Raw genomic sequence first — 24,621 nt, 5'->3', positions numbered from 1 at the left:
GACCCCTTGAACAGTGTTCTGTGCTGAGAACGGCCGTGCAGGTGCACCCCCGATGCGTGCACGAGGGTTGCATTTCTGTTCCCGCCCCATCTCAGGGCAGCCCTGCAGCAAGCGGCGGCAGAAGCAATTCCCAGTAAAGGGTCGGGAGGAAAAGTCAGAAACACTGGCCTCGGCCCCGCGTGCCGCACACCCGTGACCCCAGCGGGTGGAGGGCTGAGACAGGAGGATAAGACCGGTGGAGCTCGGATCGACAGTGGTAAGCCCTGCTCATCCTGGCCGCAAAAGTTCAGGCCTAGCCGGATCCCTTACCGAAAGATAACTCAGAGTAGAGTAGGGGAAGGTCGTTTTTCATTGTAAATTTTTTTAAGCTTTTGAAATTGAATTGTGAAGTGCCTAGTACTTAAACATCAGCCAGCTGGTGTCGCGTATCAGCCTCTGGTGTCTTCCGGGACGGGCTTCCCTCCTAGGAACTGCGGGGTGTTTTTAATCAGTGTCCAGGGTTTCAAGGAGCCAGAGATTGACTTTGCACTTTTCTTTCTCAGTTAGCCAGGCTTGCTTCTGACCTTCTGCCACCTCTCTCTCGCTCCTTTCTCTCCCTCCCTCCCTCCCTGCTGTTCTCCTCCCTCCTTCTTTCTTTTTCTGTACAACTTTTGAATTGCACTTGATATTATTGGGCTGCACAACCCCAGCGAGGCTGGGGGTCAGGCGTGGAGCCTGAGCTGCCAGGAAGAATCGGCCGCTTGAGCTCTCGGCGTTTGCATTGCCCTGGACGTCAGTCCGTGTGCCCCCTCCTCCAATAAGATCTTTTTTTAATATTATTTACGTGGGACCCTATCTAGAATTTTGTATCATACTTACGGAAATATCTTTTTCATTTATTATTTGCAAAGTATGAATAAGTTGGCTTTTGTTCATACCATTCCAGTTCTGTGCTATAGTGTGTTATGTAATTGAAGAAAACAGTTCTTTACAAGTAACTTGAAATATGACTACTTATCTAATTGAATATAGAAAGTCTTTCAGAAATCATAAGGGACAACAACAGTGTTTACTTTGATCCTTAAAAAGCCGGACACTTCGCCGGGCGTGGTGGCGCACGCTTGTAATCCCTGCGCTTGGGAGGCAGAGACAGGAGGATCGCGCAGGTTCGAAGCCAGCCGCGCGCGCTGGCTTAGGAGACCCTGTTTCCAAATAAAAATGTAAAAATAGGTCTGGGAGTGTAGCCCGGAGGTAGAAGGGCTTCCAGGAACCCCAGTACCACCAAAAAAAAAAAAAAAAAGCCGGGCACTTCTTCACCACTCAAGTAATTTTTGGTATTCTCTAAAATTTTTATAATAGAATAAATAAATTAGGATTTTGGAATGGTCTTAATTTTGAAGCCAGACCTTAAGTTCTGTAGTCTAATTAATTTGAACTTATCTGATTACTCAAGAGGAAATTCTTTGCATTCTTAAAATGATGTCTTCTAAAAAACTTACCCATTTTACAAAATTATATTTTTATATTTGTTTGAAGTTCTGGTTTTTCCAGAATATCTAATGAAATTTTATGTATTAAGAATTCAATGATAGTGGCTATTAGTCGTACTATAAAAATGGATTTTGGTGCTATATACTTGTAGCTGAAGCCTAGTAAAAGTATAAAGAAAATACATTTTCTAAGGGTATCCATCATTTAAAAGACCAAATAAGATTTTGTGTTACATAAATCGATAGATCGCTTTTAAATTCAAGAAGAATTTTCTTGGTCATTAAATCGTAAGTTCTTCTCTGAATGAAGTAACCCACTTACCTGTTTTATGTAAGAGGTACGCTTCGGAAAAGTCACATGTAAATAGAACTTTGAGAATTATTTTCCAATTGGCTAATTATCTGATCTCTTTATTCCTTTAAAAGGGGGATCCCATAATATAATAAAAATTATAAAGAGGAAATCTTTTGATAACTGTTGATGCTCTTTTCTTGCACGTCATATATTACCTTTGTTGCCATCAAAATAAGGTGAGCGTTCGTAAGAGTCCACAAACTCTTCCAGCCCCCAGGGCTGCTCAGGGTTTCACTCACCATCAGGAGCCTCGCACCGCAGCAGAGCGCCGGCCTTGCTGTCGGGAGCCGGGCCTCCGCCGCTGACTGCACGCCCGCTCCTGAACAGCGGTGCTCTCGCTGTGTGGTGCTGCTCCGCTTTGGACAGTATTGGCTGAAAGCTTGGTGCCGGGAGAACCAAACGTGGGCGCACCGGACCCCGCCGCTGCTGCCCTGGCCCCGGGCCACGCCTGTGGACCAGGGATCTGTGCTTCTGTGCGCTGTCCTCTCCATCTCCGCTCGCTGATCGAAGGGGCGCTCGCTCCAAGACTTGCTACCAAAGAAGGGATGGCTGTGTGTGTGTGTGAGAGAGAGACAGACAGACAGAGAGAGACTGGGGATGGAACACAGGGGCATTCTACCTCTGAGCTACACCCCCAGCCCTATTTTATTTTATTTTCTGAAACAGGGTCTTATTAGGTTGCTGAGACCGGCCTTGAATCCTCCTGTCTCAGCCTCCCAAGTATACTGGGACTACGGGCATGCATCACAACACTCAGCCAAAGAAACTCTTTTTTTTTTTTTTTTTTTTTAACTGGCGCATTGTATTCATACATCATATTGGGGTAAAAAAACGTGTGTGGACATACATGTACACATCACCCATTTAGCCCCTGCCCAATCCCCACCCCATTCCCTCCCCATCCCTCCTTCCCATGCTTGGCTAGTAATTAACTTCAATATGTTTAAGTATATTGTGTGTTTTAGAGAATTTCCTTCTTCCTCCCCCAAAGAAACTCTTCACCAATTATTTTTAAATTGGGAAAATGCCACCCATAGGCAATGACTTTTATACTGTCATGTTTTAATTTGGTCATTCTTCATATCATACCGATTTTTCTCCACTATAATTCAGTTCCATAAATCCCTCCCTATGAAAATCAAACAATGTGGAAATATTTGTAAAACATAACATTTCATTAATGCTTAAATTCCATCTTGTAATACAGTCATTCAGAGGAGCCAACCTTAGGGATGACCTAGGAGAAAAGATACTACTAAGTATGATTGTCAGCCATCGCCATGTATTTTAGGAAACCTTCATTAATATGTAAAGAATTGGGCTAGCGCCGGGCGCGGTGGCGCACGCTTGTCATCCCCGTGCTTGGGAGGCTGAGACAGGAGGATCGCGCAGGTTCGAAGCCAGCCTCAGCTACTTAGTGAGGCTCTCAACAACTTAGTGAGACCCTGTTTCCAAATAAAATATAAAATAGGTCTGGGAGTGTAGCCTGGAGATAGAAGGGCTTCCAGGAACCCCAGTACCACAAAAAAAAAAAAAAAAAAAGAATCGGGCTAGGGATGTCGCTCCGTGGTAGAGCACCTGTCTAGCATGCAGGAGGTACTGGGTTCGATCCCCAGCACCATATATACAAAAAAAGCACGTCTACACGCTCATAGCATAAAACCTTTGTGATTTTGAATAAATCTCCATTTTGTTTTTCCCAGTCTTTTGGGTGAATTATATTTGGTTTTAGTTATGTTTAAAAGCTTGAAAATTAACTTTGTAACAGCGCGTTTTTATTTGTTAGATGAAGTCGGGTATTTAAATAAGTTTTTTTTAATGCTGATATCTCCAAAATACTTTAATGCTCTATTTTTCCATTTTACATGTATAAAAGCAATCAATTTTATAACACTGATATTCAAATAATAAAAAATATTTACCCAGTTCATAATAGCACAGTGAAGTTTCCTTTGAAGAATGTGTACTGTAGACATTTATATCTTGCCATTATATACTGGAGCAAATAGTTTTCAATAAAGTGTACCAAATAACCTGTAGACTTGGGCTTTCTGAATGAGTACATAATCCCTTTGGTGCTTATGAAGTTCATTCCAGTGCCCTTCAAGAACAAGCTTGGCAATTCCCTGTGTCAGTGGACTGAATACTTGTGCCCCCCGTGATATGTTGAAGCCCTAATTCCCAATCCCCAACGTGACAGTATTATGGGGCCCTGGAAAGTAATAAGATGAGCTCCCAAAAGTAAACCCTCCTGAAGGGAATAGTGCCCCGAGAGGGACGAGAGAACAAGACCCTCCCATCTTGGAAGGAGACTTGGGAAGGAGCTGTCCACATGCCAGGAAGGGATTCCTCCCCAGGAACTGAGCCTTAGCCTCCAGAAATACAAGTAAATTCTGTTGTTACCAGGTGTGGTGCCCCACGCTTGTAATCCCAGTACTTGGGAGGCTGAGACAGGAGGATCGTGGTTCAAGGACAGCCTCAGCTACTTAGGCCCTTTGCAGCCCTGTTTCAAAATAGAAATAAAAAGCTGGGCGTGATGGCGCACCCTTGTACTCCCAGCATTTGAGAGGCTGAGACCGGAGGATCACAGACAGCCTCAGCTACTTAGGCACTCCATAACTCAGTGAGATCCTGTTTCAAAATAAAGAATAAAAAATAAGGTAGTGGGTGTAGCTCGGAGGTCAAATGCCCCTGGGTTTCATCCCCAGACCTGCAAAAAATTTTTTAAAAAGAGGAAAAAAAAAAAATAGAGCTAGGGATGTAGCACAGAGGTAGAATGCCCCTGGGTTCCAACTCCAGTACTGCAAAAAAAAAAAAAAAAAAGTAATTTCATATGGTTCTATCTAATCAGTTCTTGGTCTTGTCTATCCATATAAGTGAATTCAAAAAATAAAAAGAAGCAGGGTCCTTTGGACCTGCCAGGTCCAAGGGACCTTCTGGACCTGCTGAGAACCAGCTCTGCTAATCCACTAGGGATTTTTTTTTTTTTCCAGGTCTAGGGATGGAACCCAGAGGCATTTGACCTCCGAGCTACACCCCCTGCCCTATTTTTTATTCTTTATTTTGAAGCCGGGTCTCACTGAGTTGCAGAGGGCCTCACTAAGTAGCTGAGGCTGTCCGCGAACCGGGATCCTCCTGTCTCAGCCTCCACTAATAAGGTGGTGTAATGGCATTTGTCCTTCATGGAGTTCTGAAGAGTGGAATCAAGTGACGTGAGATAGCAGGCCAGTGGTAAATGGGATTAAGGCCTTGCCAAGGGACCGGGGAGCAAGGAAGCGCCCCAAACCCAGCTGCCAGGGAGGGAAGGTGCCCAGAGGAGGTCACACCTGAGCTGAACTTAAACCACCCCGTCCCAGCGCCAGGAAGAAATGGTGGGGCAGGGGAGCAGGAAGCACTCGAGCCCAAAACCCACCCACAGCAAGCAAGCACCTGTCACCTTGTTTGGGAAAAATGGATTTTTCTAAAGGCACAATCATGGTTTTGCACATTTTTTATTCACAACGTGGGTTATGCAAAATCAGTTTGTTTCCATCAAAACAAGACATTTTATCTTTTTTTTTTCAGATCAACTGTTGAGTAAGCAATTTAGCAAGACCCTGTTTTCAAAATAAAAAAAATAAAATAGGGCTGGGGGTAGAACGTCTCTGGGTTCACTCCTCAGTACCACAAAAAAAGAAAGAAAAGGAAGAAATAAATAAGGTGGGGGAGGGGAGCTCAGAAGTAGGCCACCCCTGGGTTCAATCCTTGGTGCCACGCAAAAAAGCAAACAAAACAAAAAATAGGCCAGCGTGGCGGCACATGCCTATAATCCCAGTATTTAGGAAGCCTCAGGAGGATCACGGTTTGAGGCCTGCCTCAGCAAGTTAACAAGGCACTCAGCAACCTAGCAAGACTGTTTCAAAATAAAAGGGGCTGGGGGGAGTCTGAACTTGGAGGTAGAATGCCCCCGAGTTCAACCCCCCAGTACCTAAAAATAAAATAGGACTGGGGGAGCCAGATTACTTGTTGGCACGAGCCTGTATTCCCAGTACTTGGGAGGCTGAGACAAGTGGCAACTCAGAAACCTAGTGAGACCCTGTTTCAAAATAAAAAATTAAAGCCAGGCGTGGTGGCGCACGCTTGTAATCCCCGCGCTTGGGAGGCTGCGACAGGAGAATTGCACAGGTTCAAAGCCAGCCTCAGCTATTTAGTGAGGCTCTCAGCAACTTAGTGAGACCCTGTTTCCAAATAAAATATAAAATAGGTCTGGGAGTATAGCCTGGAAATAGCCTCTGGGTTCCATCCCAGTACCACCAAAAAAAAAAAAAAATTAATTTAAAAAATTAAAAAATAAGGCCAGGGTGTGGCTCAGAGGTAGAACGCTCCTGGGTTCAAGCCCCAGTACCTCAACATAAATAAACAAACCAACTGTCGAGGCTGGAGATGTGAGTGACTCGGTAGTAGAGCGCTTACGTAGTGTGGGCAAGACCTGTGTTCAATCCCTAGCACCGCAAAAATAAATAAACTAGTAAATAAATAAAATCAGCTGTTGAGGGACTGGGAATATAGCTCAGTGGTAGAGCATAAACTTAGAAAATACATAGGCTCTAAGCTCGATCTCCAGCACCACCAAAAATTACCCAAAAAAATACTCTATTGAATACACTGTATTTTAGTACACTTCTTATGTTTCAAATCATCTTCTTCCTCTTCACCCCTTGCTTTTCTCTTTCTGGAAGATTCATCTCCTGCACAGATATGAGAAGTAAGTTGTAAATTTCAAAACAAGATATTGCTGGAAATCACATCTAAAGTAGTTCTGAAGCCGGGCGTGGTGGCGCAGGCTTGTAATCCCAGCATTCGGGAGGCTGAGACAGGAGGATCGCAGTTCATGGATAGCCTCGGCTACTTAGTGAGGCCCTCTGCAACTCAGTGAGACCCTGTTTCAAAATAAGGAATAAAAAACAGGGCTGGGGGTGTAGCTCGGAGGTAGAATGCCTCTGGGTCCCATCCCCACTACCACAATAAAAAAAGAAAAGAAAAGAAGGAAGGAAGGAAGTTAGTTAGTTCTGACAGCATTGGCATCAGCTCAACACCGTAGTGACTGAACTGTGTCCACAAACACCGACTTAGGAGCTTGGGCTTCCCCGGGCAGCCCTTAGGAGGAAGAATACTCTTGATTTTGCCTTCCTTTCCTTTGCTGTCCCGGGGATTGAACCCTGGGCCTTGCACACGGGAGGCAGGCACCCTGCCATACGCATCCTCCCACGGTGAACATGCCGACAGCCACGGTGCCACAGGCTGCAGGCCTTGCCTGCTGGCCCCGCTCATCTACCTGCAATGCCCTGCCTGGCCCGTGTCTGCAAAGCTGCGCAGCCAGCATCAGGCTGGAGACCCAGCAGAGGCTGCGAAACCCACACGCAGCATTCCAAGATTCGCCCGACCCAGGCACCAGACCCTCCTCGAGCCACTCTCTTCCGATCACTGCATTTATCTCACTGAATTCCAACAAAACGCCTGGGCATCTTGCCCCCGTCCATGAGCTCCTCTCTACCCATCCCAAGAGTTGGCCGCTAGGCAGGCAAACCCCAGACCTGCGCTTACCTTATCCCTGGCAAGTTTCTTTGCTTTGAGTGATCTGGGGACCTCAAATTCCGACCCCTCGTCACTGTCTGAGGAATAGATCCTGGCCGGTTCCTCTGAAAGCAAAGATATTGCAGGCAGGGGATTGACCTCTGTGGAGTTCCCACGTGGCCACACCAAGGCCATCTTGAGTCACGACCACCATGATCACCCGAGTAGCCCTGCCTCCCCTGCATAGCTTCCCAACACACTATGAAATCATAGAGTGGCTTGATTCACAAGAACATACCTGTTACTTAATAAAGTTTCTTTATTTTGGAGATGGCTTAATTTCATTGACCTTTCCTGTGGGACAGGGGTCCTAACAAGAGCACCCAGGAAACCCAAAGGCCTTTGTAGTGCTGTCCTAAGCGCAGCAGGACAGGGCAGAAGGGCTCAGCAGAGCGAAGCAGGCTCTGCTCGCTGATGTCAGATGTGACGGTCACCCCAACTCACCGCAGAGCGCCCCTGGGCCAGGGACTCGCGAGGCGGCCAGGCAGGCGGCCTCTCTCTCCTCCTCGGCATCATCGCCGCCAAGGCCCTGGTCGGGCGCCCTCAGCCTCTGCTTCCCCTGCAGAAGGATGGGGCTCAGTGAGCAGAGTGGACACCCTCAAGCTTGCTTTCTTTTTTGTTGTTGTTTTTTTTGTTTTTTGTTTTTGCGGTACTTGGGATGGAACCAGGGACATCCTACCTCTGCACTACACGCCCAGCCCTTTTTTTTTTTTTTTTGGTGGCACTGGGGTTCCTGGAAGCCCTTCTACCTCCGGGCTACAGTCCCAGAACTATTTTATATATTTTTTAAATTTGGAAACAGGGTCCCTTAAGCCAGCAACGCTGGCTCCGAACCAGCGCGATCCTCCTGTCTCCACCTCCCAAGCGCGGGGATTACAAGCGTGCGCCACCACGCCCGGCTGCCCTTTTTTTTTTTTTTTTTTGGTGGTACTGGGGTTCCTGGAAGCCCTTCTACTTCCGGGCTACACTCCCAGACCTATTTTTACATTTTTATTTGGAAACAGGGTCTCCTAAGCCAGCGCGCGGCTGGCTTCGAACCTGCACGATCCTCCTGTCTCTGCCTCCCAAGCGCGGGGATTACAAGCGTGCGCCACCACGCCCGGCCTAGTCATCTTATTTTTGAAACAGGGTCTCACTGAGTTGCAAAGGGCCTCACTAAGTAGCTGAGGCTGGCCTCGAACCATTAGAACTGTGTGCCACCATGCCCGGCTTTCAAGCTTTCTTTTAGAAACGAAGCAAATATACCCTTCCACTTAAAAAAAAAAAAAAAAAAAAAAAAAAAAAAAAAAAAAAAGCTACATTTAGCCGGACACGGTGGCACATGCTTGTAATCCCAGCATTTGGGAGGCTGAAACAGGAGGATTGTGGTCTGCAGAAAGCCTCAACTACTTAGTGAGGCCCTCTGCAACTCAGTGAGACTGTTCCGTTTTATTGTTTGTTTGTTCGTTTGTTTGTTTGTGTCCTGGGGATGGAACCCAGGGGCATTCTACCTCCGAGCTACATCCCCAGCCCTATTTTTTATTCTTTATTTTGAAACAAGTTCTCACTGAGTTACAGAGGGTCTAGCTAAGTAGTAGCTGAAGCAGTCCACGAAAGTGAGACTGTTTCAAAATAAAGAATAAAAATTAGAGCCAGGCAAGGTGCCACACTTGTAATCCCAGTAATTGAGAGGAGGGTCACAGTTTACAAGCAGCCTCCGCTACTTAATGAGGCCCTTTGCAACTCAGTGAGACCCTGTTTCAAAATAAAGAATAAGCCGGGCACGGTGGTGCACTCTTGTAATCCCAGCATTCAGGAGGCTGAGACCTGGAGGATCACGGTTCACAGACAGCCTCAGCTACTTAGTGAGGCCCTCTGCAACTCAGTGAGACCCGGTTTCAAAATAGAGAATAAAAAATAGGGCAGGGGGTGTAGCTCAAAGGTCAAATGCCCCTGGGTTCCATCCCCAGACCCGCAAAAAAATAAAATAAAATAAAATAAAAAAATAAAAAATAGGACTGGGGGTGTAGTTCAGAGGTAGAATGTACCCAGGTTCCATACCCAGTATGCAAAATAAATAAAATAAAATAAAAATGAACACTTTGGTCATGGTGGTGCATGCCTGGAGTCCCCGCTACTTGGGGGGCTCAGGCAGGAGGATCGCTTGATCCTAGAAAGTCGAGACCAGCCTGGGCAACAAGGGGAGACCTTATCTAAAAAAATTTTAAAAAGAGGTCCTCTCATGCCTGCCTGTACCTCCCTTCACCCTCGGGAACCTGTAGGCTTCGTGCAGGCAGCACAGCCCCCAGGCCGGGTCTCTCCACCCGCCAGGTCCCACACGCACCTCGTCGTCGGCTCGACCACTGGGGCGCCCGAGGGTGAAGCGGCGCAGGGCTCCGCGCTCACTGGTGCCCGGCCTTGGGGTGCTGGCCGTGCACTCTGCGGCCACCATGACCTATGGAGCAGCGACGGCGGAAAGACGCTTCCTTCCGGGCCCAGGACGCCTGAACTGACCTCCTGGGGCAGCGGGGCCTGTCTCCGCCATCCCTGACCTGCCCAGGTTCCCCAGAATTGCCACAGTTCTCAAACATCCAACCCAGAGCTCCCCGAGCTCCCGACACCATGGCCTGGAGACCCCGCGGGGCGCATCCCCAGCCACAGCCAGAGCCTCCATCTCTACACAAGGCCTGGCTGTCACGTCCTGGGAAAGGTGGGCCGGGGTCCAGGGAGGCAGGACCTTCTCCACCTTCCTCTTTGTTTTCTTTCTTTCTTTCTTTCTTTCTTTCTTTCTTTCTTTCTTTCTTTCTTTCTTTCTTTTTCTTTTCTTTTTTTAATACTAGGGATAGAACTCAGAGGCATTCTACCTCCAAGCTACAATCCAGCCCTATTTTATTCTTTTCTTTCTTTCCTTTTTGCCATACTACGGATGGAACCCAGGGGCATTCTACCTCCAAGCTACACCCCCAGCCCTATTTTTTATTCTTTATTTTGAAACAGGGTCTCACTGAGTTGCAAAGGGCCTCACTAAGTAGCTGAGGCTGTCTGCGAATGGTGATCCTTCTGTCTCAGCCTCCCAAATGCAGGGACTACAAGTGTGAGCCACCCACCCAGCCCAAGGGTTAGATTTTAAAAATCACTAGCTTTAATGGCCAGGCATGGTGGCACAAATTTGTAATCCCGGTATATGGGAGGCTAAGACAGGAGGATCGTAGCTTGCTGACAGCCTCAGCTACTTAGTGAGGCCCTTTGCAACTCAGTGAGACTCTGTTTCAAAATAAAGAATAAAAAATAGTGTTGGGGGTATAGCTCGGAGGTAGAATGCCCCTGGGTTCCATCCCCAGTACCGCAAAAATAAGTAATAAAAAGAAATGAAACAAAACTGGCAATAATGTGTGTGTGTGTGTGTGTGTGTGTGTGTGTGTGTGTGTGTGTGTGGTACTGGGGCTGGAACCCAGAGGCATTCTACCTCCGAGCTACACCTTCACCCCTTTATTGATTCTTTATTTTGAAACAGGGTCTCACTAAGTTGCAGAGGGCCTCACTAAGAAGCTAAGGTTGGCCTCGAACCTGCGATCCGCCTGTCTCAGCCTCCCAAGGATTACAAGCATATGCCACTACACCTGAATGGAAACAGTGAACAAATACTCTGAAAAACAGCAGATCTCAATACCAGAAAACCCCAGGACACCGCGTGGCCTACCTTGAGCACTTCTGTGCGCTGGCATTCAGGATCGCAACCCACCATGGGTAAGATTCTAATCTTCTGTGACTTTGAACTTCTGTCCACGCGGGGCAGGGTCATCTTTCTGTGTGTGGCGCTGTCTGTGGAGTGAGGTCTGCCAGGCAATGAAGGAAAACAACTGTCACTAAGGCCACTGGGGGTGAGAATACGATCAGCAGAAACATCCCGGCAGCCAGGCCTCACCCTGAGGGAAGGGGAGGCCGCCCAGGCTCCCAGAGGGGTTTCTGCTCCCGCCTCGCCGTGCCGTGGGAGGGAGGAGAGGGGCGGCAAGGTCAGGGGCTTTTTTTAATATTAAATTATTAATTTTATTAAGCTGAACGTGGTGCCTGCCACACGCCTGTAATCCCAGCATTTGGGAGGCTGAGACTGGAGGATCGCGGTTCGCGGACAGCCTCAGCTACTTAGTGAGGCCCTCTGCAACTCAGTGAGTCCCTGTTTCAAAATAAAGAATAAAGAAAGGCTGGGGGCGTAGCTCGGAGGTAGAATGCCCCTGGGTTGCATCTCTAGTACCAAAAAAATTTATTTGATCGCAAGTTATTTGAATCAATATTATCTTGTATATTATTGCAGCAGATTTGATTTTGGGGGGAATGAACCCAGGGGGTCAAGGGCTTTTACACAGAATACTCCCACAGAACAGAGGAATATGACATCAGCCGGGTGTGTTGGCGTACGCTTGTCATCCCAGTACTTGGGAGGCTGAGACAGGAGGATCACGGTTACAGACAGCCTCAGCTACTTAGTGAGGCCCTCTGTAACTTAGTGAGACCCTGTTTCAAAATAAAGAATAAAGCCGGGCGTGGTGGCGCACGCTTGTAATCCCAGCATTCGGGAGGCTGAGACCTGGAGGATCACGGTTCACGGACAGCCTCAGCTACTTAGCGAGGTCCTTTGCAACTCAGTGAGACCTGGTTTCAAAATAAAAGAATAAAAACTAGGGCAGGGGGTGTAGCTCAGAGGTCAAATATCCCTGGGTTCCATCCCCAGACCTGCAAATAAATAAATAAATAAATAAATAAATAAACAAATAAATAAACAAACAAAGAAAATAAAGAATAAGTGCCAGTACCACAAGAACAAGGAAGGAAGGAAGGAAGGAAGGAAGGAAGGAAGGAAGGAAAGGAAGGAAGGGAAGGAAAAAGAATAGGGCTGGGGGTGTCGCTCAGAGTTTGATGCCCTGGGTTCCAGTCTCAGTACTGCAGAAAAAAAAAAGAAGAGCCAGTTTTGGGAGCGACATCTCTGCTGCGTCGCCCTGACTACAAGAGTCAACCTGTGGGCAGGAATGCTTACCTAAAGGTAAGTCTGGATCTAAAGATGGCTTGTCCCAGCAGACCCGTGTCTTCTCTTATAAACAGCTGGTTGTGATTATCCTGCAGCGGGGCTTTGTAGACATCAAACACTTCCTTGCCCAAATGCAGGGACATGCTGCCAAAGAGAAGCCACCCAGGCGTTAGGGCGATGTTTAGTGCGTTCTACAGCTTCCATTCTTCCCTGTTCGTTTTTTAGTTTTTTCTTCTTGTCTTTCTTTTGCTTTGTTTTGCGGTACTGGGGACGGAACCCAGGGGCATTCTACCTCCGAGGTACACACCCCTACCCTATTTTTTAATCTTTATTTTGAAACAGGGTCTCACTGAGTTGCAGAGGGCCTCACTAAGTAGCTGAGAGGCTGTCCAGGAACCGCGATCCTCCACTCTCAGCCTCCCGAGTGCTGGGATTACAAGCGTGCGCCACCACGCCCGGCTGATAGTTGGTTTTTGTTTGTCTGTGTGTGTATGGTAATGAGAATTGGACCCAGGATCATTCCACCTCTGAGCTACACCCTCAGCCCTATTTCATTCTTTTTCTTGGGAAACAGGGTCTCACTAGGTTGCACAGGGCCTCACTAAATTGCTGAGGCTGGCCTCAAAACTGTGACCTCCTGTCTCAGCCTCCCAAGGACTGGGACTATAGGTATATGACATCATTCCCCACTGTCAGGTTAGCTTTTTTTTTTTTTTTAAACTGGGTATTGAACCCAAGGTATTCTATCTCCAAGCTATACCCCTAGCCCAATATATATATATATATATATATATATATATATATATATATATATATATATATATATATAATTTTTTGAGGTACTGGGGTGGAACCCAGGGGCTTTTTTTTTCAACTCCAGGCTATACTCCCAGACCTATTTTTATACTTTATTTGGAAACAGGGTCTCATTAAGTTGCTGAGAACCTCACTCAGTAGCTGAGGCTGGCTTGAAACCTGTGCAATCCTCCTGTCTTAGCCTCTCAAGCGCTGAAATTACAAGCATGAGCCACCACGCCCGGCTCCTAGCACCATATTTTATTTTATTATTTATTTATTTTTGTGGTGCTGGGGATTAAACCTAGTGGCATTATACCTCTGAGCTACACCCCTGCTGGATTTTTTTATTTTTTTATTTTGAAACAAGGTCTCACTAAATTGCAGAATGCTCACTAAGTAGCTAAGGCCAGATTCTCTTGTCTCGGCCTCCCAAGTACTGGGATTATAAGTGTGCACCACCACGCCTGGTTTATATTTTACTTTTATTTATTTATTTTTTATTTTTATTTTTTGTGATACTGGGGTTCCTGGAAGCCCTTCTACCTCCGGGCTACACTCCCAGACCTATTTTTACATTTTTATTTGGAAACAGGGTCTCCTAAGCCAGCGCGCGTGGCTGGCTTCGAAACTGCGCGATCCTCCTGTCTCCGCCTCCCAAGCGCGGGGATTACAAGCGTGCGCCACCATGCCCGGCGCTTATTTTTTATTTTGAAACCGGGTCTCACTAAGTTACTGAGGGCCTCACTGAGTAGCTGAGGCTGGCCTCGAACCGTGATCCTCCTGTCTCAGTCTCCAAAATGCTGGGATTCCAAGTGTGCGCCATCACGCCTGGCTCTGAGGAGTATTTCAATACTCCCAGACAAGCGGTGCTCACCTTCCATCTGACCACTTGACTATCCGAGCGTTGCTTTCTTTAATTTTATTCCCTTCTTCATCTCGGCGTACCCGCCATCGTATAGTATTTTCTACCTGGTTCAAAATACAAAGGCATTAGAAAAACAATTTAACTAACTACATATTCTTTTTCCTCAAGTGATTTGTAATCATATGCCAAGAGCTGATAAGTAAAGATAGAATAAGCTTACTTAAAATAGCCAATTTGGTAATGTTGAGACCCATCAACTACAATATCTGCAGATATTGATTAAACTAATCACCAGGCGTGGAGGGGCAGTTTATTTATTTATTTATTTTATTTTTTATTTATTTATTTATTTATTTTGGTGGTACTGGGGTTCCTGGAAGCCCTTCTACCTCCGGGCTACACTCCCAGACCTATTTTATATTTTTGAAACAGGGTCTCTTACGCCAGCGCGGCTGGCCTCGAACCTGCGCGATCCTCCTGTCTCCGCCTCCCAAGTGCGGGGATTACAAGCGTGCGCCACCACGCCCGGCAAGGGGGGGCAGTTTATAATCCCAGTACTTGGGAACCTGAGACAGGAGGATTGCAGGTTCTTGGCCAGCCTCGGCTATTTAGTGAGGTTCTCTGCAACTTAGTGAGACCCTGTTTCAAAATAAAGAATAATAAATAGGGCTGGGGGTGGAGCTCAGAGGTAGAATGCCCCTGGGTTCCATCCCTAGTACTGCAAAAAAACAAACAACAACAACAAAAAAAAAAAAACAAAAATGTGTCAGCCAGGTGTAGTGGCGCACGCCTTGTAATCCCAGGACTTTTTTTTTTTTTTTTTTTGCAGTCCTGGAGATGGATCCCAGGAGCATTCTACCTCTGAGCTACACCCCAGCCCTATTTTTTATTCTTTATTTTGAAACAGGGTCTCACTGAGTTGCAAAGGGCCTCACTAAGTAGCTGAGGCTGGCCGCGAACCCGGATCCTCCAGGTCTCAATCTCCCGAATGCTGGGATTACAAGTGTGTGACACATGCCCAGCTAGAAAATTTTTCATGAGCTCAAGTCTCACATTACCATCCCTGTGTTATACTTTACAAAAGGAAAAACTTAGCCAGGCTTACTGGACTGAAGTCCCAGCTACTCAGGAGGCTCAGGAGGGAGGATCATTTGAGCCCTCGAATTTGAGGCCAGCACCATAATGAAACCCCATCACAAAAAATAAACAAGCCAGAGCCGGGCGTGGTGGCGCACACTTGTGATCCCAGCATTCGGGAGGCTGAGACAGGAGGATCACGGTTTGCGGCAGCCTCAGCTACTTAGTGAGGCCCTCTGCAACTCACTGAGACCCTGTTTCCAATAAAGACTAAAATATAGGGCTGAAGGTATCACTCAGAGGTAGAATGCCCTGGGTTCCATCCCCAGAACCACAAAAAATAAATAAAAAGAGAAAGCTTTTAAAAAAACCTCAGCACGTGGGGTAATACCTTTAATTTCAGCCTGGTCCTGTCTTCCTCATAAAGCATTTTCTCATCTTCAAATTCATCTTCATAAAGCCGAGGCTCAAAAGGTCTAAAAATGTTCACGTCATCTTAGTCATAGTTAACAGTGAATTAACCGTCTCTCTAATATGCACCAATATTGCTTTAAATCATAGAGACAAATAACTCGCATAAAACTTCAAAGAACGCCAGGCCCAGTGGCACAGGCCTGTGATGCCAGTACTTGGAGGTGGAGACAGTAAGATCACAGGTTCGAAGTCAGCCTCAGCTACTTAGGCCCTCTGTAACTTAGTGAGACCCTGTTTCAAAATAAATAAATGAAAATAAAAAAGAATCAGGCTGGGGGTGTTGCTTGGGGATAGAACACTCCTGGGTTCAATCCCCAGTACCAAAATAAACAAATAAATAAATAAATAAAGCCGGACGTGGTGGCGCACGCTTGTGATTCCAGCATTCGGGAGGCCGAGACAGGAGGATCGCGGTTCACGGTCAGCCTCAGCTACTTAGTGAGGCCCTCCGCAACTCAGTGAGGCCCTGTTTCAAAAGAGAGAATAAAAAATAGGGCTGGGGGTATAGCTCAGAGGTAGATGCCCCTGGGTTCCATCTCTAGTACCAAAAAAATAAAAAAAAAATACAAATAAATAGCTGGGCGTGGTGGCGCACGCTTGTAATCCCCGCGCTTGGGAGGCAGACAGGAGGATGGCGCAGGTTCAAAGCCAGCTGTGCTGGCTTAAGAGACCCTGTTTCCAAATAAAAATATAAAAATGGGTCTGGGAGTGTAGCCCGGAGGTAGAAGGGTTTCCAGGAACCCCAGTACCACCAAAAAAAAAAAAAAGAAGAAGAAGAAGAAATAAATAAATGAAACATAAGGCTACAGGTATAGCTCAGAGGCAGAATACCTCTGGATTCAATCCCTAGTACACCAAAATAAATAAATAAATAAATAAATAAATAAATAAATAAATAAATGAAGTATGCAATTACTGTACTTTTTTGAATTTGTTTTTAAAAAAAGGTTGCCTGAATGTGACAAATAGTTCAAAATGTTTTTTAATAACTAAGAGTTGTAAAGCGTAGGCAACACGTTGTCTGTCATTTATTTATTTATTTATTTATTTAGGTCTGGGGGATGAAACCCAGGGGGGCATTCTACCTCTTAGCTACACCCCCTGCCCTGTTTTTTAATCTTTATTTTGAAACAGGGTCTAAGTTGCCGAGGGCCTCACTAAGTAGCTGAGGCTGTCCACGAAAACCGCAGTCCTCCGGTCTCAGCCTCCCGAGTGCTGGGATGACAAGCGTGCCCACCGCGCCCGGCTCGGGTCACAGGATTTTATTGTCAAGATCATTGTCTTCTAAATTCACAATGGCCTTTGCCCTGAACGCTTGTGGTTTCTCCAGCATTTTTCTCACTTTATTTCCTAACTTTTCGGCTTTACACCAGTGAAAACACCTTTATTAGTGGTGATGTCTATTTATTACGGGAAAGTACCAAATCTTAGAAAGACTACTAAGATTAACACTTAGGTTGAGGATGGGCTCCGTGGGAAGCACTTGCCTGGCAGGAGCAAGGCGGGGTCCATGTTCTAAATGTATTTATTTATTTATTATTTACTGGTGGTACTGGTTTTGAACCAAGGGGCATTCTACCTCCAAGTATACTCTCCAGATGATATATATATATATATATATATATATATATATATATATATATTTTTTTTTTTTTTTTTTGCAGTACTGGGGATGAAATGCAGGGGCATTCTATATCCAAGCTACACTTCCATCCCTATTTTTTATTCTTTATTTTGAAACAAGGTCTCACTAAGTTGCTGGGAACCTTACTAAGTAGCTGAGGCTAGGACTGGATTATAAGCATGTGCCACCATGCCCAGCTTCTAAATATATTTTTAACTTATATAGAAATATTTTATCTTTTTTGTGTGTATGTGTGGTTCTGGAGGTGGAACCCAGAGGCATTTGACCTCCAAGCTACACCTGCCGCCTTCTTCTTCTTCTTCTTCTTCTTCTTCTCCTTTCGTGTGTGTGTGTGTGTGTGTGTGTGTGTGTGTGTGTGTGTGGTACTGGGGATGGAACCCCGGGCATTCAACCTCCGAGCTACACCCCCAGCCCAATTTTTTATTCTTTCTTTCTTTCTTTCTTTCTTTATCTTTGTGGTACTGGGGTTTCTGGAAGCCCTTCTATCTCCGGGCTACACTCCCAGACCTATTTTTACATTTTTATTTGGAAACAGGGTCTCCTAAGCCAGAGCGCGCGGCTGGCTTCGAACCTGCGCGATCCTCCTGTCTCTGCCTCCCAAGCGCGGGGATGACAAGCGTGCGCCACCACGCCCGGCTTTATTCTTTATTTTGAAGCCGGGTCTCACTGAGTTGCGAAGGGCCTCAGTAGCTGAGGCTGTCCGCGAACCGCGATCCTCTGATCTCGCCTCCCGAATGCTGGGATGACAAGCGTGCGCCACCACGCCCGGCTGAAATATTTTATCTTGATGATTAGTCAGGTCATTAGAAATAAGAAGGATGTTTATATTTTACATAGTTAATATCTTGACATTTTAATCAGTTGTCTTACTTGGGTTCTATACTGAGAAACTTTGGTAATTTAACAAAATACAATTCATTTCCCAAGTCCGCGCCGACACTGGGGATTTCTACTTGTATCCTGGTTTCAGAAATGGGTGCTTTTTCCTTCTGGTCCTGAGGCGCTCTGTGTTCATCCTAAGAGAGATTGAATAAGAACGTTAGAGTCTGAGGAGAAAGAGAAACGCTCTAGCTTATTCTGTAGAAGACAGAGCACGCTTAAGGGTAGGAAATTCCGACAGGATTAGAAAGAGGTCTGCAGCCTCCCCGGCCCCCCCTAAAACCTCGTCCTCACCACAGAAAACAGACAGAAAACCCTTGGGAAGCAAGATCTGTTCGCTTGAATTTTTAAAATCTATTTTGTTCACATATCTATTTTGCATGAGACATTCAGCAACATATGAATTTAACCCATCAGTACTAAGAAACTACTGAAATCAGAAATGAGTATCAGCCGGGCGTGGTGGCGCACGCTTGTAATCCCCGCGCTTGAGACAGGAGGTCTCAGCTACTTAGTGAGGCCCTCTGCAACTCAGTGAGACCCTGTAAAATAAAGAATAAAATAAGCTGGATGAGGTGGCGCACGCTTGTAATCCCCACGCTTGGGAGGCTGAGACAGGAGGATCGCGCAGGTTCGAAGCCAGCCTCAGCTACTTAGTGAGGCTCTCAGCAACTTAGTGAGACCCTGTTTCCAAATAAAATATAAAAAAGGTCTGGGAGTATAGCCCGGAGGTAGAAAGCCTCTGGGTTCCACCCCCAGTACCACCAAAAAAAAAAAAAAAAAAAAAAGAAAGAAAGAAAGAAATGAATATCAACAGAGCCCACTTTTTTTTTTTTTTCAGTACTGAGGATGGAACCTAGGGTCATTCTACCTTCGAGCTACACCCCCAGCCCTATATTTTATTCTTTGGTATTATTATTATTATTATTATTATTATTATTATTATTATTATTATTGGTACTGAGGATGGAACCCAGGGGCTGGCTACCTCCGGGCTACACTCCCAGACCTATTTTATATTTTTATTTGGAAACAGGGTGGGTCTCTTAAGCCAGCGAGGCTGGCTTCGAACCTCCGCGATCCTCCTGTCTCTGCCTCCCAAATGCTGGGATGACAAGCGTGCGCCGCCGCGCCCGGCATGTCCAGTTATTCTTGTCCTCTTTGAACATCAGAGACACGGAGCAGTCAGCCTCGACCTTTCTCTCAGCTTTCATAGCGGGATGGGTTGAGATTCATGGTTGTACTTACAACAGGCTGTCCCGGAAGAGGCGGCCGATTATCCTCATCGCTCTCTGAAGAAATGTCGTCTATATCTCCAAACAGATCCATGGGCCCGCTGAGTGCTCAACGTTGAAGGGAAACGCACAGTATGAGTAGGTCTGCCTAAAGCTTTTCAACATAGTCTCTCTCTCTCTCTCCCTCTCTCTCTCTTTCTCTCTTTCTTTCTTATTTTTGTTTTCTTGTTTTTGTTTTTGTTTTTTGTTTTTGTTACTGAGGATGGAACCCAGGGCATTCTACCTCCGAGCTACAACCCAGCCCTATTTTTTATTTTTTATTTCTAAACAGGGTGTCACGGAGTTGCGGAGGGCCTCAGCAGCTGAGGCTGTCCAAGAACCACGATCCTCCTGTCTCAGCCTCCCGAATGCTGGGATTGCAAGCGTGCGCCACCACGCCTGGCTATTTTGTTTTATTTTAAAGCAGGGTCTCACTAAGTTGCAGAAGGTCTTGCTGAGTTGTCCAGGCTTGTCTTGAACCTGTGATCCTCTCGTCTCAAATCCTGGATTACAGGACACAGCATGAGCTCCTGTCTCAGCATCCCAAGTACTGGGGTTACAGGCAATGCCGGGCCCCACTTTATCTTCCTTCCTTCCTTCCTTCCTTCCTTCCTTCCTTCTTTCTTTCTTTCTTTCTTTCTTTCTTTCTTTCTTTCTTTTTCTTTCTTCTTTCTTTCTTTCTGGCACTGGGGATGGAGCCCAGGGGCATTCTACCTCCAAGCTACACCCCCAGCCATATTTTTTGTTCTTTATTTGAAACAGGGTCTCACTGAGGCCCTCACTAAGTAGCTGAGGCTGTTTTTGAACCGTAATCCTCCTGTCTCAGCCTCCCAGATGCTGGGATAATAAGAGTGTACCACCACCCCCGGCTCCTATTTTATTTTATATTTATTTTGTGTGTGCGGTACTGAGGGTGGAACTCAGGGGCTTTTCTACCTTCAGGCTACACTCCCAGACCTATTTTATATTTTATTTGGAAACAGGGTCTCACTAAGTTGCTGAGAGCCTCAGTAAGTAGCTGCGGCTGGCTTCGAACCTGTGTGATCCTCGTGTCTCAGACTCCTAAGCGCGGGGATTACAAGTGTGCGCCACTATGCCTGTCTTATTCTTTCTTTCTTTATTTTTTTAATTGGAAAAGCAGCTTTATTCTTGTATTGCTCTCAAAGTGACAGCCAATCAAATGGAAATGGAACATTCTTTGATACTAAATAACCTAAAAACATTATTGTGGAAGAAAATCTCCTACACAAATGACTCTTAAGATTGTCTGGACATTGTTACCACGTAGGAGAGCCAGTACTTCTGAAGTTTTGAGCATCTAAAAGACTGACTCTAGCCGGGCGTGGTGGCGCACGCTTGTAATCCCCGCACTTGGGAGGCTGAGACAGGAGGATCGCGCAGGTTCGAAGCCAGCCGCGCGCGCTGGTTTAGGAGACCCTGTTTCCAAATAAAATTGTAAAAATAGGTCTGGGAGTGTAGTCCGGAGATAGAAGGGCTTCCAGGAACCCCAGTACCACCAATAAATAAATAAATAAATAAATAAATAAATAAATAAATAAATAAATAAATAAAATAAAAGACTGACTCTAGCCGGGCGTGGTGGCGCACGCTTGTAATCCCCGCACTTGGGAGGCTGTGACAGGAGGATCGCCCAGGTTCAAAGCCAGCCTCAGCTACTGAGTGAGGCTCTCGGAACATAGTGTGACCCTGAATAGGGCTGGAAGTATAACCTGGAGGTAGAAAGCCCCTGGGTCCACCCCCAGTACCGCCAAAAAAAATAAAAATAAAAATAAAAAATGGAAGACTGACTCTTGATTCAGAGACCCCTTTCCCTGGGGCTGAGGAGCATCACCTTCAATACACATTACTAAGAGATGCAGGCTGTATAGGATCGACATGTCCCAAAGATCTCATGCCCCTGTTAGAAGCCCTTATATTCCCCACGTACACTCACTGTATAATTATTTTGACCGACTTTAAAAAAAACAGCTGTGAAAAGCCTCATTCCATAAATATCAACAATGAGTGTTTTATAGACTTATTAGCCAAAATACCATTACCGGAAACATTGTTTGCATTGAAGCTGCTGTTTGAAAATTTACACATAAATTACTAATGTCTTAGCATGGTAAAATTTGCACATTAACAAAGGCTAAGAAGGAGGTAAATTAAAATTTCTTTATAAAACAGATGCTGGGTTAGTAGCGTGGTTTGTTGTATTATAGACATATACTTTAACCTCATGAGACAGATTTTCTAAGCTGGAATGTTCCACGGAGTGGCTCCTAACTTCATGAAGTGTGCTGGTTTTAGTGGCTGAAGCCAGATGAGCTAAAGCTTTGATAGGCCCATTTTACCACCAACCAGCTGATCTCTTTAAAAACAATTACCTTGGGCTAGGATGTAGCTCAGCCCTTGAGCCCAGGAATAAAACCCTGGAGCAAAGGCCACAGACCCAAAGGAGATCCTGAGCTTTGGGAAAAATGGAACGGTTATGAGCAAGGCTGAAGTAAATCATGGTAGGTTTTAGTGTTCTTCCACTTTCAAACAGTATTTCCTATGGGCCACAGGGCTATTTCTTAAAGATGCATGTAAATTCGTTTTTTTACCATGTGAACTTGATATGCAAGGCTTAATATTTGATCCTTGTTATTCTCGTATGTATATTCAGATCTGGCATGTACCCTTCAACATCTCCATAAAAAATGAGATGCCTCCTCTTGGAGAAAAGCCCCAGTATTTTCAGCTCACAGGTTTGACCTGGTTAATGTGAATGTGTATGTGTTAAATGTTTGACTTTCATTAGCTTTTTTCTCAAAAATTAAAGCCAGTTTTAAATTATCATCTGGTTCTATTAATAGATAGAAAACTTCCTAGTGATCATTGCTGGTGCTTATCAGGTTTTTAGGGAGAGCTGTCCATCAGAGTTTGAGGAATAACTCCTATCAGGCACTATGGTCCAAGAAATAGGTTGAGTGGGAGTTAGCACGCTGAGATGGCTTTTTCTGGGAAAAGCTGTTATTTTTTGGAAAAAAATGTATATAGGAAAAAAAACTGTCAACTCCTTTGGTTTTATGCACTCCAGGTTATTTCCTAGTCTAAAACAAGAACTGTAAGCTGGTTGTGGCGCAACGCTTGTAATCCCAACATTTGGGAGGCTGTAACAGGAGGAACTCTGTCCTAAGCCTCAGCTACTACTTAGTGTGAGGCCCTTTGCAACTCAATGAGACCCTGTTACAAAGCACAGAATAAAAAATAGGGCTGGGGGTATAGCTTGGAGGTAAAATGCCACTGGGTTTCATCCCCAATACTGCAAAAACAAAACAACAATAACTAACATGCTGGTAAAATAGTCTATGCCTATAATCTACTTGGGAGGCGGAGACAGGAAGCCCAAAGGTTCAAGGACAGCCTCAGTGAGATTCTTCTCAGCAACCCAGACCTTGTTCAACCCCCAGTATTCTCCCCCCAAAGCTTTAACACAGTCATTTGCTTGGTCAATAAGTTTATTGTCTTTATCTGAAAAATCTTCATAGAAAATTTTTGTTTGGTTTAGCTCTCCGCAGCCCGCTCCTGAGCTCTGAGGAAGCTTGCCTTCTTTTGAGCTACCCGATCTTTCTTCTGGGAAAGAGACATTTTGGGACGATTCCACCTCTTCTTTTTAACTTCTCTCTTGGGCTTCTTCTCGTAGACTGGGTTCTGTCGTATAGCAGAATGAGCTTTCTTAGACATCTCCTCCATCATGTCGGGAGTGACGTTGTTCTTTATGTACTGAGAAAACTGTTTCTTGTAAGCATCTTCATCCTCTTCCATTAGATAGTGCGTATAATCTGCAGCGTTCTGACCCGTGATGTGCTTCCGATGTACTTCAGCACTGAATTCCTTGCTTTCAGAATCAAAACCAGGGAATCGGTACTCTGAGGGATAGACAAGCCTCCATCCACAGCTCCCTTCAGGGCCCCAAAAACTTCATTGCCAGTTGTAGTTCTGGCAAGGCCTGCATCCAAATAGCAGGCGAAGGCACCGGGCTGACCGTCAGTACTTTCCACATTGTGTTCATCTCCATCCCCTCCACTTGGCCTTCATAGATCTTGTCCGTGCCAAACCTGTTGAGAAGCCTGCGGCCCAGCAGCAGGCCAGTGCAGTATGCTGCAGCATAGTTTGTTAGGCCAACTTTCACACCGTATTTTGGTAGGTCATGCGCACATGCTGCGCAGACTCTCATATCCCCTTCTATGCGGGCACATGCGATCTGACAAATGCTATCTCTGTTGGTCACACGAACTATCATCCGGTACTTGGGCGTGTTGTACTTATTTTTGTCCTGGATCACCAAGCGTTTCCGAGCATAGTAATCAGTTTTGCCCTCTCGTCTTCTTCTAAATTTCACTTGGTATCTCTTAAAGTAGGCCTTGTTCTTGACAACTTTAACAAACCCCATCCTGCGGAACAGAGACCCGTGTCCGCGGCTCGACACAGACCTGCAGGCCGAGCAGCGCTACAGGGGGGGGAAAAGGTTATTCTTTATTTTGAAACTGGGTGTTACTGAGTTGCAAAAGGCCTCACTAAGTAGCTGAGGCTGTCCACGAATCCGGATCCCCCTGTCTCAGCCTCCCGAATGCTGGATTGCAAGCGTGCGCCTCCACGCCCGGCTATATCATGTCCTTTCTTCATTACGCTGTTCTGAGTGTCTGCAGAGCTGCTTTCCCTTGCTGGACCCTTGAGTGCCACAATGTTTTTCTTTTTTTTTTTTTTTTTTGGTGGTCCTTGGGATTGAACCCAGGGGTACTCTACCACTGATACACATGCCCAGCCCTTTATATTTTTTATTTTGAGCGAGCCTCAGTCAATTGTCAAGGCCAGCCTTGAGCCTGAGATCCTCCTGTCTCCAGCCTCCCAAGTACCGAGATAATAGGTATGCACCACATGCCTGGTTTGTAATCTTTTTAGTTCCCAGCCAAGCGTGTGGTGCAACGCCTGTAATACTAGTACCTTGGGAGGCCGAGGCAGGAGGAGGAGGACCTCAGCCTCCAGGAAGCCTCAGCAAGCAGCGATACTCTCAGCATCTCAGCAACCTGAAAAGACCGTTTCAAAATGAAAATAAAATATAAAATATAGGGCTGGGACTGTTGCTCAGAGGTAGAAGGACTCTGGGTTCAATTCCCAGTAC

At 45.8% G+C, this 24,621-nt stretch overlaps 1 protein-coding gene and 1 pseudogene across 2 annotated transcripts; both read right to left on the bottom strand.

Moving 5' to 3' along the window:
* Positions 1-10,110: 10,110 nt before the first annotated feature.
* Positions 10,111-19,506, bottom strand: LOC308270853 (RNA polymerase-associated protein LEO1-like; the record flags this gene model as incomplete). Its single annotated transcript, XM_080707010.1, has 6 exons — positions 10,111-10,117; positions 12,449-12,583; positions 14,112-14,206; positions 15,571-15,655; positions 18,169-18,314; positions 19,426-19,506. The coding sequence occupies 6 exons, from the start codon at positions 19,504-19,506 to the stop codon at positions 10,111-10,113; spliced, it is 549 nt and encodes a 182-aa protein (XP_080563136.1).
* A 3,497-nt stretch (positions 19,507-23,003) lies between these two features.
* Positions 23,004-23,892, bottom strand: LOC308271124 (large ribosomal subunit protein uL18-like; annotated as a pseudogene). Its single transcript has one exon. The product of its transcript is annotated as a large ribosomal subunit protein uL18-like (transcript).
* Between the last annotated feature and the right edge of the window lie 729 nt (positions 23,893-24,621).

The sequence above is a fragment of the Muscardinus avellanarius genome, assembly GCF_963383645.1.
Source record: "Muscardinus avellanarius genome assembly, chromosome: 12".
In the NCBI taxonomy this organism is placed as follows: Eukaryota; Metazoa; Chordata; class Mammalia; order Rodentia; family Gliridae; genus Muscardinus; species Muscardinus avellanarius.
The sequence above is the reverse complement of the archived record's forward strand: the minus strand, read 5'-3'. Positions and strand labels throughout refer to the sequence as shown.